The 15,179-nt window shown below is 42.3% G+C and overlaps 1 protein-coding gene across 2 annotated transcripts in view; it reads left to right on the forward strand.

Moving 5' to 3' along the window:
• The first annotated feature begins 194 nt into the window (after positions 1-194).
• The window catches only part of PDE6D (phosphodiesterase 6D), a 48,878-nt gene continuing 33,893 nt past the window's right edge, over positions 195-15,179 (forward strand). The window contains exon 1 of one of the 2 annotated variants that reach the window (XM_032399732.1): positions 195-432. In XM_032399732.1, the coding sequence (XP_032255623.1) occupies positions 383-432 (50 nt within the window). In that variant the 5' untranslated portion in view covers positions 195-382. Of the gene's footprint in view, positions 433-994; positions 1,198-15,179 lie in introns of those variants that run through there. The other variant, XM_032399782.1, reaches the window with a different exon arrangement.

A 15,179-nucleotide genomic window follows, 5' to 3' on the forward strand; every position in this document is an offset into this window, starting at 1 on the left:
CCAACCCTCCGCTGGGGCAAACTCTAGGCAACAAGACCTAAAGAAAAATTTGTCCTACGGGACTTCCCGGGGAGGGCCCTTCCCACTGACGCTCGTCGTCCCCCCGGCGAAGCCGCTAAGTGCTTCTATTGGCTGCTCAGGATGCCAATCGGCGAGGCGGGCTTTCCATTGGCTTTGGGGCGGGCGCTCCGAGACTAGGGGGAAGGAGAAGGGATCAGGAGCGGGAGCTGAGGGGAGGGAGAGGCCGGTCCGGGTCTGGCCGCGGCAGCTGCTCGCCCGAGGTCTCCAGGCCGGGCTGCGGCTCCGTCCTCCGTTCCTGGGCACCGTCTGCGAAGCTCCGCCGGGCCAGCGTGGGAGAGCCGCAAGCGGCAACCGCCGCATCATGTCAGCCAAGGACGAGCGGGCCAGGGAGATCCTGAGGGGCTTCAAACTGTATCCGCCCGGGAGCGGGGCGGGGCCGGGAGGACTTGGGAGGCGGCCGCTCGCGGAGGAGACGGGCCGGGGGGCGGGGGCCGCGCCAGGTGGGCAGCGGACGGGAGCTCGGCGGGAGGGGACGGAGGGAACGGCGTCCGGGCCCCCGGCGGGACCGGGCACTGGAGGCGGGGCAAGGGGCGTCCTGAGGGAGGACGGGGACGTTGTCGGGAGCTCCCGGAGCTGGAGGCGGAGGAGCCCGGGACGAAATTGGGCTGGGAGAAGCGCCGGGCGTCGGAAACGGGTATCGGGGAGGCAGGCTTGGGTCCGAGCCTCGGCCCGTACCCAGAGGCCGGGAAGGGGCTGCGGCCCGCAGGGAAGGACCGAGGGGGCGCGGTGAGCTGGCCTCGAAGCCCAGCAGCCTGTTTGGCGGGAAGCCCCCGGGGGAGCAGGAAAAAGTGACTCGGAGCGAGTGACCTTGCGTGGGACAAATGCACATGCTTGTGCTAAACTCTCCCGGGTTCCCCCATCCCACCCCACCCCCGCCTTGTTTCCACAACTTCTCTGCCTCACTTGTGGCTCCTTCCAGGGCTGGAGCAGAGGAAGGTGGGCGAAGAGAAGCCCGGGATCGACCTCATCTTAACTCTGTCTTGGCCTTTTGAGGCATTGGATGGTGGCTGCTTCTTTCTCAGCTTTTGCCTTTTCTGTCCAGCGAAGTGAGGACCCTAAAGTCGCGCGTGAGGTGCCTTGAGGTGTTTTGGTGTTGCACTGGGACTCCTGGCAAAGGTATCTGCTCGCTCGCGTTTGTGTGGTTAACGCGTAGACAAGGTGGAGCTGTCCAGCAATTATTTGATTACGTTGGGGAGACGGTAGGACTTAGCAGGAGCGAGAGATCATTGCCTCGGGCCTGTTGTGCCGCTTGTGCAACCTTCCCTCCTTAAAGTAGTGAGGAAGCCTCGTGTTTTAATGGAGTGTCGATCTGTAACCATAGGATGCGGATGAAAAAATGCAATCCTGGACATTCCAATTTCAGATTTTCCTGCTGACCCTTAATCTCTTTTTGCATCCTGTGCGTACAATAGGGAACATTCTCAAATTATTCTCTCAGTGAAATTGTAGTCATCACTTTAGGTCTCCTCCCCTAAAGGAGATTTAGTGAAGCACTTTTCTCTGAGCTGCCTATGTGTTTTCACAATGCCCATTTCACCCCTGCAAATTTTAATGGCTTTGTCACCGTCAGAGACCAAGTTGGTAGTAAATTTTAGAACACAAAATGCAAAAAAGTTACGGGACGCTTTGGATGTACAAATGAAAAGTTTCAAGTGGAAGCTGACCTGTTATGCTTTCGGAAAAACGGAAGGCATTATCACCTAGGCATAATGCCATTCCTTATAAACTTTCAGTACTTTTATGTAGTGAAGTTTAGTAACAGCCTCTTTTATAGCTCCATGTGCCTTTTGGTGTTTCTCTTCATAATGGCACCTGTAAGTAAATAAGGATGGCTGAAGTGTTAGAAAAGCTATGACATGGATTTATTTTTCCCTTAATAACTTACATTGTTACTAAACATGTATGCTGTAGACAGTAAAACAGGAGAATTGAGAGATTTCAGAAGCAACGTTTTTGTCTGATTGGATTTAACATACTGCTGAACACAAGAATGAATCTTTTTAATGGCTTTCAGACAAAGCCGAAAGGGAAAGTTTAACTTCTTACCTCGGTCTGGGCTCTTGAAGCTGTTAAAGAAGAGGCTAAGGGACAAATGTGGAAACGAGTAGAAAGCAGAACCTACATCAGCCCACTAGAAGGGCAGGTGAATTAACCAGTTCAGTGATGACGTTAGTGTGTTAAGAAACAGGCTTTTGGAGAAGGTTTGACCTGAGCTGATTAAATCTCAAGGGAAGCAGCCACATAAAAAAGTTAGCATGGGAGCAAGAGGATACTCATCCTCTGGTAGCCCTTATTGACATCTGAGGATTAAGAGAGAAAGGGAAAGGAGTTCTAAAATTTGCTGCTACCTTCGGGGAAAAAAACAATGTTTTAGTAAAGCAAACTACCTATTGTCCACCTTTTTTATTGGGTAAATTGCTCTCTGAATTTTCATTGTATCTGTTCTGTTAAGAGTTTTTTCTACCAAAAGAAAGCACCATTATATTCTCCTACCAACAATGTTGACAATGCTCATTTCCACATTGACTGTGTCTGCCTTTTATATTTTTGACAATTTAGACAAGCGACACCTTGTTTTAATTTGTATTTCCCTGGATACTGAGATCCCTGGACAGGTAATGGAGCATAGTGGTTAAGAGCGATTCTGGACTGTAGAGCTATACTATCTGTGTTGGAATCCCAGCCCTGTACTCTTGGTTGTGTGGCCCTGAGCAGCTCCTTTAACCTCTGCCTCAATTTCCTCATCTGTAAATGGGGATAAAAATAGTACTTATCTCATAGGGTTGTTGTGAAGATTGAATGAGTTGATAGCTGAAGCATTTAGAAACTAACACCTGATGCCTAGTAAACATTATGTAGTAGCTCTTTTTTTTTTTTTTTTTTTTAAGATTTTACTTATTTGTCAGAGAGAGGGAGAGTGCACAAGCAGGGGGAGGGGCAGGCAAAGGGAGAAGCAGACTCAATCCCAGGACCCTGGGATCATGACCTGAGCCAAGGGCAGATGCTTAACCGACTGAGCCACCCAGGCATCCCGGTAATAGTTCTTATTATCGTTAGAGAAGTTGCAAAATTTTCTGTTTGGCAGTTTCTTTTCCGTGAATTCCTTGTTGATTTTGTTTTTGCCCATTTTACTATTGAATTTTTTACTTTTCTTACTGGTTTGTAGATGTTCTTTATTTTAGTATCATTTGCCTGTTCTGTATGTTGCAAATATTTTCCATCAATGTATTGCTCATCTCCTTTTTTGCTGAACAAATTTTGTTTATTTTCTAGAGTTTATTTATTTGAAAGACAGCATGAACGGTGCGGGGGGCGGCTAGAGGGAGAGGGAGAAGTGGACTCCCCACTGAGCAGCGAGCCCAACTGGGGGCTTGATCTCAGGACCCTGAAGGCAGATGCTTGATTGACTGAGCCACCCAGGCACTCCTGTTGAACAAATTTTAAATTATCATTTTAAATTCATCAATATTTTACATGTGGCTTCTGCATTTTATGCACTTTTTTTTAAGATTTTATTTATTTATTTGAGGGAGAGAGAGCGACAGAGAGCACAGCTGGGAGGAGAGGGAGAAGCAGGCTCCTCACTGAGCAGGGAGCGCAATGTGGGACTCGATCCCAGGACCCTGGGATCGTGACCTGAGCTAAGGGCAGACACTTAACCGACTGAGCCACCCAGGCGCCCCTGCATTTTGTGTCTTAAAGATTTATTTATTTGAGGGGCACCTGGGTGGCTCAGTCGGTTAAGTGTCTGCCCTTAGCTCAGGTCATGATCCCAGGGTCCTGGGATTGAGTCCCACATTGCGCTCCCTGCTCCGCGGGAAGCCTGCTTCTGCCTCTCCCACTCTCCCTGCTTGTGTTCCCTCTCTCGCTGTGTCTCTCTCTGTCAAATAAATAAATAAAATCTTTTAAAAAAAAAGATTTATTTATTTGAGTGAGAGAGCGAGTGTGTGTGTACCATGCACTACACACACTAGCGCAGGCACAATCAAGAAAAATGGCGGAGGGAGAGGGCGAGACTCTCAAGCAGACTCCCGCTGATATGGAGCCCAACTCAGGGCTTGATCTCCACCTGGAGATCATGACCTGAACCGAAATCAAAAGTCCGATGCTTAACCAACTGAGCCCCCCAGGCACCCTTGCATTTTTGTGTCATAAGAAGACCTTCCTGACCTGGGGCAAGTCACTCAGCTGTCTCTTTCCATCTGTTTCTTTAATATTCAAACAGATAAAAATCATAGTATCTACTTAATAGGTTTGCAATACAGATTAAATTAATTGCTATAACTAAACAAACAAAACAAAACCTTTCTTATCCCAAGATTAAATATTCTATGGTTTCATCTCTTTTTAATGTTTAGCTCTTTAATCCACCTGGAATGTTTTTACACAAATGATATGTGGTAGAAATCTAATTTCTTTGCTGTTTTAAAATGGTATTTAATTTTTCTATTACAAACTCCAGCCACCCAGAAATGACCTTTATTGATATTTTAATATAGCCTTCCAATGTAGCTAGTGTAATATATTTGCTTTTATAAAAATTGAATCATAAGCATTATCTTGTAACTTACTTTTTTCTCTTAATAATAAATTTACCATGTTAATAATTTCCAAAGATTTTTACTTTTAATTGCTTTTCATGACATAAATTTGTCACAGTCCTCTTACACAAGTTTTCTAGTGTAGTCTGTATAATGCACTGTTCTGCCTCTTCAAACTGGTCTTCCTCAGTATAAATACAGTTGACTCTTTTTTTTTTTTTTTAAGATTTTATTAATTTATTTGTCAGAGAGAGACACAGCGAGAGAGGGAACACAAGCAGGGGGAGTGGGAGAGGGAGAAGCAGACTTCCCGCCGAGCAGGGAGCCCGATGCGGGGCTCGATCCCAGGACCCTGGGATCATGACCTGAGTCGAAGGCAGACGCTTAACGACTGAGCCACCCAGGCGCCCTGTCTTATGATTTCTTAATAACATTTTTTCCTCTAACTTACTTTATTGTAAGAATATGGTACACAATACACATAACAAATAAAGTACATGTTAATTGACTTTATGTTATCAGTAAGGCTTCTAGTCAACAATAGGCTATTAGTAGATAAGTTTTGGAGGAGTCAAAAATTAGACACATTTTCAACTCTGAGGATAGTTTGTGCCCCAACCTGTATATAACTTTATTAAATTAATATCAAGGGGCGCCTGGGTGGCTCAGTTGTTAAGCGTCTGCCTGGGGCTCAGGTCATGATCACAGGGTCCTGGGATCGAGCCCCGCATCAGGCTCCCTGCTCCGCGGGAAGCCTGCTTCTCCCTCTCCCACTCCCCCTGCTTGTGTTCCCTCTCTCACTGTGTCTCTCTCTCTCAAATAAATAAAATATTTTTAAAAAATTTAATATCAAGATATTGACAGACTACCATAGAAAGATTATGGTTTTATAATTTTATTATTTTTATTCTATATGGAATTTGCTTTGGTCTAAGGTATGAAGTAGTAATTTAACTTTTTCTTTGAAGATTAGCTAATTGCCCCTATTTACTTATAATCCAGAAGTTAATATAATATCTACAATATAAATGATTGCCTACAGGGGCACCTGACTGGCTCAGTTGGTGGAACATGCGGCTCTTAATCTTGGGATTGTGAGTTCGAGACCCACGTTGGGTGTAGAGATTACTTAAAAATAAAATCTTTAAGGGGCACCTAGGTGGCTTAGTCAGTTAGGAATCTGACTCTTGATTTTGGCTCAGGTCTTGATCTCAGGGTCATGAGATGAAGCCCCGTGTCAGGCTCTGCACTGGGCATGGAGCCTACTTAAGATTCTCCCTCTGCCTTTATCTTCTTCCCCTCTCTCTGCCTTTCTCTCTCTCTTTCTCTCTCTCTCCCCCTCTCTAAAATAAATAAGTAAATAAAGAAATAAATAAGTAAAATCTTTTAAAAATAAAAAAAATAAACAACTGCCTACAAATCAATAAAATAAATATTTAGGGTGGCTGGGTGGCTCATTCAGTTAGGTGTCTGCCTTAGGCTTAGGTCATGATCCCAGGGTCCTGTGATCAAGCCCTGTGTCTGACTCCCTGCTCAGTGAAGAGCCTCCTTCTCCCTCTGCCCCAGCCCCCTGCTTGTGCTCTGTCTCGTTCTTGCTCACTCTCACTCTATCTCAAATAAATAAAATCTTTAAAAAAAAATAAATGTTTAACTCAAACTGGGCAAAGGATATGAACAAAGAGTTCACAAAAGAAAACTACAAATAGCCAATGAATAAATTAAGAGATGTTCAACTTTAATAAATCAACAGACTATCTCTTTTTTCCCAATTAATTGACAAAAATTTAAAAGGTTGACAGTAGGGGCACCTGCTGGCTCAGTCAGTAAAGCATGCAACCCCCTTTTTTTTTTTTTTTTTTTAAGGTTTTACTTTCTTGAGAGAGAGGGTGTACAAGCTGGGCGAGGGGCAAAGGGAAAAGGAGGAGCAGACTCCCTGCTGAGCAGGTAGCTGGATACGGGCCTTGATCCCAGTATCCTGGGATCACGATCTGAGCTGAAGGCAGATGCTGACGCTTAACAGACTGAGCCACCCAGGCGCCTGAGCATGCGACTCTTGATCTTGGGGTTGTGAGTTCCAGCCGCACATGGGGCATGGAGTCTACTATAAATAAATGAATAAATAATCAATCAATCAATAATATTCAGTATTGGCAACTGTTTGGAGGAAAGGGACACTTCACTTGCTGTGTGTGTGTAGCTTTTATGGAGAAAGTTTACCTGTAACTGCAGCAGAGCATAGAGCAGTAGTTCAGTGGTTAAGAGTGTGGACTCTAGGGCGACTGGGTGGCTTAGTTGGTTAAGCGACTGCCTTTGGCTCAGGTCATGATCCCAGAGTCCTGGGATGGAGCCCCACATCGGGCTCCCCGCTCAGCGGGGAGCCTGCTTCTCCCTCTGCCTCTGCCTGCCACTTCCCCTGCTTGTGCTCTCTCTCTGTCAAATAAATAAAATCTTTAAAAAAAAAAGAAAAAAGAAAAGGGTGCCTGGGTGGCTCAGTTGGTTAAGCGACTTCCTTTGGCTCAGGTCATGATCCTGGAGTCCCCAGATCGAATCCCGCATCTGGCTCCCTGCTCAGCGGGGAGTCTGCTTCTCCCTCTGACCCTCCCCTCTCTCATGCTCTCTCATCTTCTCTCTCTCTCAAATAAATAATATCTTAAAAAAAAAGAGTGGATTCTAGGTTAAGACACTGCCTCCACCATTGTTACCTTAGAACATTCAAACTCTAAACCTCAGTATCCATATAATTTCCTCACAGTGTTGTTAGAATTATATGAGACTGCATATAAAGCAATTAGTATAGGGCCTGGCACGTAGTAAGTAATAAATGTTAACTATATTATTATTTGTTTTATTAAAAATTATTAACATTATAACTAACTGGTGTTAATATTGCTGCAAAGCCAGTTTTTTTCTGAGATAAACCAGTGCCCTCTTGCTGTTTCTCTTACTGAGAAACTAATATTTCTGTTTTGCCTCTTTGAAGAAATGATTTAATTAGCAAGCATTGATGTATGCCTAGTGTTTATCTTGTTTTCTGGGAACTAATTACATTTTAATTTATGACAGCTTAGCAGAAAAGGAAGTAGTTTGACTCAGAAGGTTTCTGAAAGTACCTTTCACTTGTGTTCTTGCATTCCATCTCCATAGTTTGGTCCTGGATCCCCCATATCCTCTTTCTCATAGCACCTTGACCTTTGACTTTACTTCCAGTCAAAAATAGTTGGCTTTAAATCTTTTATTCATTTAGATTTCCTTATTAAAAATAGTGGACTGTTGAACTTTCATTGAATACCAGTATTCCCTAATAGATGCCTTGGCCAAGTGTTAAAAATGAGTTTGAGGTTTATGATTTTCTAAAATACAGTTTTGTTTATCAACTCAAGCTCTGAGGAAGCAACCAAAACACAGCACTCATAAAGCCGGTGAACACTGTTGATCACAGATTGTCCAGTCATAAATTTCATGTAGATTGTGACTGGTATTGTGTTTCCCAGGATGAGAAGTTGTTATTGTTACCCTGAATGGCTTAAATGAAGTGATGTCCTATTGATCATGTGATTTAGGATTTTTAAATGGGCATTCCTGCTTCCACATTTTAGAAAAGAATTTGGAATATAAATAGATACAGTCTTCTTCAGATCTTCTAAATTTCTTTCAGGATTCTGTATATGGTTTATAGTGAAACATTATAGTAACTTCTGGAGAAATGGAACAGAACATGGTAAGACTCCCATGAAAAATTCTAGCTATATTGTCACTGTATTTGATAAAGGGCTAGCAGTGGTGCTGAGGTTTGGCAGCTCTGGGTTCCTATTAAGCTTGACCTCACTTTGGCTCATGGCCTCCTTTGTCAGCACTCTGCATCCTCAAATCCCCATGGTACAGGAGGACCTGACTTCTGAATGTACAGACCTATCCCTATTCCTGAGCTTTAGCATCATAGGAAGGTAGTTCAAAGGCCATCTTGACTAGTAATCTAAAGGTTCCAACCATTGCTTGAATAATTAAAACTCAGATTTTCAAGATTTTAAGAGTACCGTTCTTTTTTTGCTTTTGACCTGATGATAATTTTGAAGCTGAGAGGAAAAACAAGTATATTTTCTTACAGTCCAATATCCATAAAGAAGGTAACAGTCCCACATGTGAGCAACTTGTTTGGTCTACAATGAGGGGATCGCGGCTAAGTGCACCTGGTCCAGAGGAGAGGCACTGGAATCATGTCATATATACAATAGTCCAAGAATGAGACGGTTTGACCTGAAGATGAAGAATTAAGCAAGGGACATGAGTGTTCTCTTCTAAAGTTTACAAAACTGTTCTAAAGAGAAAGAATTATTAATGTGTTCTTTGTGGCTCTCAGAGAAGGGTAGACGTTATAGGGGACAAAGTTTATTTAGCCCAGTTTCCAACAATTAGAGTTACCTGAAAGGAAAAAAAAAAGCATTTTCCAGAAAGTATTTTAAGCAGCAGATGGATGTTCCTGTCCATCAAGAGTATTGCGGAGGGAAATTATGTGTGCATCGGATAAGGTGTTAGAGAGATAATCTCCAGAAGGACTCAAATCATTTTCCAACACTGCAATTCGTTGGTTTGGTGACAGTCATTCTTAATTAACAAGGATTGTTTTCAGCAAGTAATTCTATTCAGATATGTGCTACACCTAAAATAGGCAAAACATTTTTTGTAATTTGATATAATTAAAACAAGACATCATTTCCGTTCTGTTTTTCAGACAACTCTTTTCTTGGATACTCAGTATTGATGAAGTATTCTGTTTAGTGCATTGTGGATCCACTGATTCAGAGTCCTGGAGAGCAATTATTGTCTCTGAATTTAGATAAAGTCTAGAGAACTAAATAAATAACTCTAATATAAATAACACTTTAAATATAGCCACAAGAAGAAAGGGGGTGGCCTAATATCTGACATTCCTATAGTCTTTTTCAGTTTTTCAAAGCACTTTGATATATTATTACATTATCACAACAACTCTATATATTACTATCCTCACTTTATAAATGGGAAATTAAGGATTGAGAGGTTATCCCTGAGATAAAGGCAGAACCTTAAGGTTCTGACTACAGGAATGTCTTCTTGTGGCTATAGTTAACGTGTTACAAAATGATAAACCGGTTTTCCTATCCAAAGAAGTTTTATTGTATAAGGGAGAGAGAAAGGGACCATAACAATCAGAACACACTGTGGTAAGTGCCTAAGTAGCATAAAGTGCTGTGGCATCTCAGAGGAAGATTGACTACTGCTGGAGGTGTTGTGGAAGACTTCAGAATTGTCATTGGAATAGGATCTTGAGAGATGAGTAGGTGTTGAGCAGCTTAATTTTTAAGATCCTGGAGAGTAACAGAGGAAGGAAAATGACATGAAACATGCAGGAAGAGAGTGCTTTGGAGGGGATTTGGGATCAAGAATGAGGAGGAATGAAGGTCAAAAACAAGTCCTTGGAATTGCTGGAAATTGAATTCATTCACTGAATATTTGAGACTACTGAGAGTCCCATGATACCTTATAGGTCACTGGTGATCTTTTTGAGAGTAGTTGATACTTGAGGAAACAATTTAAGTATAATCTGCCAGCATTCGAAAATGGATAATAGATACGGAAATTAAGTCACCTTACTTTTTTTTTTTTTAAAGATTTTTTATTTATTTGTTTGACAGAGACAGATACAGCGAGAGAGGGAACACAAGTAAGGGAAGTGGGAGAGGGAGAAGCAGGCTTCCTGCTGAGCAGAGAGCCTGATGGGGGCCTCAATCCCAGGACCCTGGGATCGTGACCTGAGCCGAAGGCAGATGCTTAACTGACTGAGCCACCCAGGTGTCCCAAGCAGGTAGATCTTTATTAAAGAATGGAAATCAGCTGGGGTGTCTGGCTGGCTCAGTCAGTGGAGTGTGCAACTCTTAATCTTGGGGTCATGAGTTTGAGCCCTATATTGGGCGTAGAGATTACTTAATTTAAAAAAAAAAAGAAGAATGGAAATCACTTATTTAAGCTATCTAACTTTGTGCAAGTTGCTTAACATCTGTAAAACAAGGAAAATGCTTGCTTTGTCTGCTTAACAGATGTTCTGAAATTTGAGTGAAATAGTATATGCCAACTCACTTTAAAAACCATAGCTCTACAGGGGCACCTGGGTGGCTCAGTCAGTTGGGGTGTCTGCCTTCGGCTACAGTCATGATCCCAGGGTTCCAGGATCAAGCCCCACGTTGGGCTTCCTGCTCAGCGGGGAGTCTGCTGCTTCTTCTGCCTCTGCCCCTTCTTGTGCGCTCACTCGCTCGCTTACTCACTGTCTCTCAAATAAATAAAATCTTTAAACAATGACAAAAAAACCAGTAGCTCTGCAAATTCATTGTGCTTACTATAGCATTGTTTCAATTATTTATCTTTGTTTTAAAGTTCAGGGTTGCTTTCTCTTTTGCAAATTTGTAGGTTTCATGTTTCAGGGTATTGATAAAACCAGAGTCTTAGTGATTCTTTTTTACTCCAGTTTAGACATCTGAAGCCTTTTTTCACAATTCTGGGAAGTAGTGCCTGTTGGAGTGATAGCAAAGGAAGCCCTCTACATGGCACATATGTCCCACTTGAAAACCAAAATCGGGGTCCCTGGGTGGCTCAGTCATTAGGCATCTGCCTTCAGCTCAGGTCATGATCCCGGGGTCCTGGGATCGAGCCCCATATCAGGCTCCCTGCTCGGTGGGAAGCCTGCTTCTCCCTCTCTCACTCCCCCTGCTTGTGTTCCTTCTCTCGCTATGTCTCTATCTGTCAAGTAAATAAATAAAATGTTTTAAAAAAAAGAAAACCAAAACCTTCTTCGGCTTTGTTTTTCTTTTTTTAAGAAGGTTCTAACTTGAGGAAGTTGATTTCCCTCTCAATACTGTAGCATTTTTCTGACCAGTTTCAGACACATAACTGCACATATCAGTAGAGTAATGGACCTGTGAGGGAAAAAAAGGTTTCATTTGACTTTGCTAGTGAGAAGAGTGTGTTATGTTTCAGACAGTGATCTTCTCATTACTAAATTACTTGCCTCCACTGTTTCCCAGGCCAGTTTGAATTTTGATTGTATGCTTTCCAAGCACAGTGCCTTTGCCAGGGCCAGAGTATTATTTCACAGGGATATCACCAGTGATTACAGTGCTGCATATTATGTTTCAAGGATACTGAAACCTCAGTTTCTCAGGGATCCATTTATATTTTCTCACCTCGTCCCCCATAAATAGGAAAAATACCACAGGGAAAATCACTGGGAGGTTATTGGGTAGAGAAAGATGTGTAAACGTCCGTGAATTAGAATTGGTTCTCACGAATGTGAGGATACATACAGGATGCTCTGTATGACCAATGCTAGTTCAGAAAAAGCCTAGAAGGAGAATGAAGTGATATTTAATAATTAATGAAGGTTTTGGGGCGCCTGGCTGGCTCAGTCAGTAGAGCACATGACTCTGGATCTCAGGGTTGTGAGTTCAAGCCCCATGTTGGGGGTAGAGATTACTTTAAATTAATAAAAATTTTAAAAAAAATAATGAAGGTAGGAGTAAGAAAAGGAAATGAGTTCAGAAAGTGAGCAAGGAGGAGAGAGTTTGAGAGAGGAGAGATCGTAAAGGCAGAGTGTTAAAAGAGAGCAAGAAGAAGAAAAAGAAAAGGCCACAACCCAAAACTGGGAAAGCAAAGCAAAGAAAGGCATTCCTTTAAAAAAAAAAAGGAAAGAAAGAAAGGCAATCCTATGATGAAAATGCGTAGGATACCGCCAAATAGAGACTCCCTTTGTTTATTGCTAGTCATTACAGCTGCTTCCAGCCCAGGGGGAATGAGAAGAGAGAGGTTTTTCTTCATGCCTGTGACCTTGGTGTTGAAGCTTTGCCTCATATTGCTCTGGTCTGCCATGGTAGACATTAGCATACATCAGTATGTGCTGAGTCAGCCACTTTGCCTGGAAATTCTACTTACCTTGAAATTCCTCAAACTATAGGTAATGAACCGCATGCCCATATATAATTTACAGGTACTCTGCCAAGTCATGAATTCAACTTAATATAGAACGGGCCTTTAAATTTTAATGTGTTTTTTGTTGTTGTTTTTTGTTTTTTTGTGGTTTTTTTTTAAAGATTTTTTTATTTATTTGTCAGAGAGAGACAGAGCACAAGCAGGGGGAGAGGCAGAGGCAGAGGGAGAAGCAGGCTCCCTGCTGAGCAAGGAGCCCGATGTGGGACTCGATCCCAGGACCCCGGGACCATGACCTGAGCCGAAGGCAGCCGCTTAACTGACTGAGCCACCCAGGCATCCATCTAATGTGTTTTTTACGTGCAATTTGGCTGACTGACTTAGCTGTTCTCCTTAGGGAGAATGGGGATTTTTGGTTGGTTGGTTTGCGGCTTCTTTTTGCCGAGCTCCAGTTCTAAGTTGCCCTTGCCCCAGCCTTCTGAATCCTCAATGAGCACTTCTCCATGTTTGGCTCCTGGACACTCTTCAGTGGGCCTTGCTTTCTGGTTGCTCAGCCTGAGAGGGAGAATTCTAGTCAACCCCTCTGACTTACTCTCTAATACTCATTGTGGTTCAACACACATTTGAGTGTCAGTTATGTGCAGAGCACTGAGAAAGGATAAATAATATTGTGCCAATGGAATTTGACTTGCAAGTTTGACTTACATTCTGATAAGTACTTCAGTGTAAACCAGTCTACAGGTACGCTGAGGAGGGATCAGATAGCTTTGCCTCAGGGTGTATCAGAGACCACAATTAAGAGAGGAGGTTGACATAGCACTGTGGCTTTAAGGAGCATCCTTGAAGTAGGATGCATATTCTAGGCAGAGTAGATCGGCGCGTGCTAACCACTGAAGCACAAGAATGTATGGTCTTTGGGAAATGCAGTAACTAAACGTGGCTGGAAGATAAGGTGCATCTAGGGGCTGGAGGAGGAGGTGATTCTGAAGAATGGAATGGATGGCAGAGACTAGACTCCCATGTCTTTCTTCCTCCAACAAACCTTAATTTACCCTCTTGACTTCATTACCCCAGGCTTATAGCACTTGATTATACCTGCTGCCCTAAAGGTTGCCTTTTGAGTTGCCGTTCTTTATCAAATTGTCCTTTCTACTTGCTTCACATTACCTTCCTATCTCACCCTTCTCTGGTCTTCTTTTAACCTATTATTAACTCATAACCCCTTCTTTTTTTTAAATCAGCATGCCCCAAACCTGTTTACAAAGCTTGAACTTTATATGTCCCTCAGAAATGTGTATGTCTGAAAATGGAAGGACTTTTTTATTGGACATTTGCATAGGATTATACTGAGACCATACTAAGACTAGAGGTCTTATCTTTCAATCTAGAAGAGTGCTCCTTGAACTGTCACTGGTAAAGATCCAGGTTTTTACTTCTAATCCTTCACAGACCAATATTTTCACAAAATAAAATGAGTTAATAAAAAATAATAAATATGAGTTACTAGAAAAATGACATATAAAATAAAAGCCAAAAAGTTTTATTAGAACCCACAAATTACTCTGCTTAATTGCTATTAAAGTTTTTAAACACTTACCTTGTCACAAACTGCCAACAGACGATTCACAAACCAGCCCCAGTGGTCAATGGATCACATTTTTGGCAGCACAGCTATAGAATCCTCAATACATCTTGTGCCTGATACACAGTAGAACTTCAGTGAATGAGATGGTTAGCGTGATTATACCAGAGAAAGGGAAAAATAACAGTGGCAGCTCTCTTTGGAGGCTTGGGGGTAAATGATAAAGGGAGAAAGAGTACTACAATAACATTACCCCCGCCCCCCGTAAAACAGACTTTTTCTCATCACTCACTCTGAACATCACTCCTTTGGCTCTGTAGTGAGCCAGATATATATTAATAAATCATTTGTGTAGATTTCTGAGAAATGATAGTTTTGATTTTGCCGATTATGCAAAAGTTACTCAATGTCTGCAGAAAGAAGTCAACCCATGTCTCTGAACTAGCTTTCATGAGCAAATCTACAGTTTGCCTAGGATTGATTTCAAATCATAACCCCTGCTCTTCAAATCAAAGCATTTCTCCATGTCATAATATGGACCATACTGCCAAATGTCCCCTGCCTGGGATTTTCTTGTTTCCTTCGGTATCTTCTGAATAGGGTAAGAAGTCTTTTTATCAAAAACTTTATAACAAACAAATCAGCCTTCTATGTCAATGGACATAATTTTAGATTGCTTACAACACTGCAAATTTTCAGTTCTTCAAAGCAAATTGTAAGGTCTTGAATCCCCTTCAAACAAGTATCATTCAGAAGATAGAAAAGCAGGTCTACTTTTTAATATTCAGACACATAGCTGCAATCAAAGAATATCATTATTTTGAAATATTTAAACTCAAATAGTATTTGAATGTAACTTATAATAGGGAAGTTTTCTTATCATAGATAAAATTGTGTTTCCCTTGTGGATCGGTACAGCATCAGTAACTCAGTACATCATCCTCATTCTCTGCTAACCGTACTCCAGGAGAACATCGTTAGAAGGCCAAAAAGACCACTTCCATGGCATATTTGGGGATCTG

The sequence above is a fragment of the Phoca vitulina genome, unplaced genomic scaffold, assembly GCF_004348235.1.
Source record: "Phoca vitulina isolate PV1807 unplaced genomic scaffold, GSC_HSeal_1.0 scaffold1, whole genome shotgun sequence".
Lineage (NCBI taxonomy): Eukaryota > Metazoa > Chordata > Mammalia > Carnivora > Phocidae > Phoca > Phoca vitulina.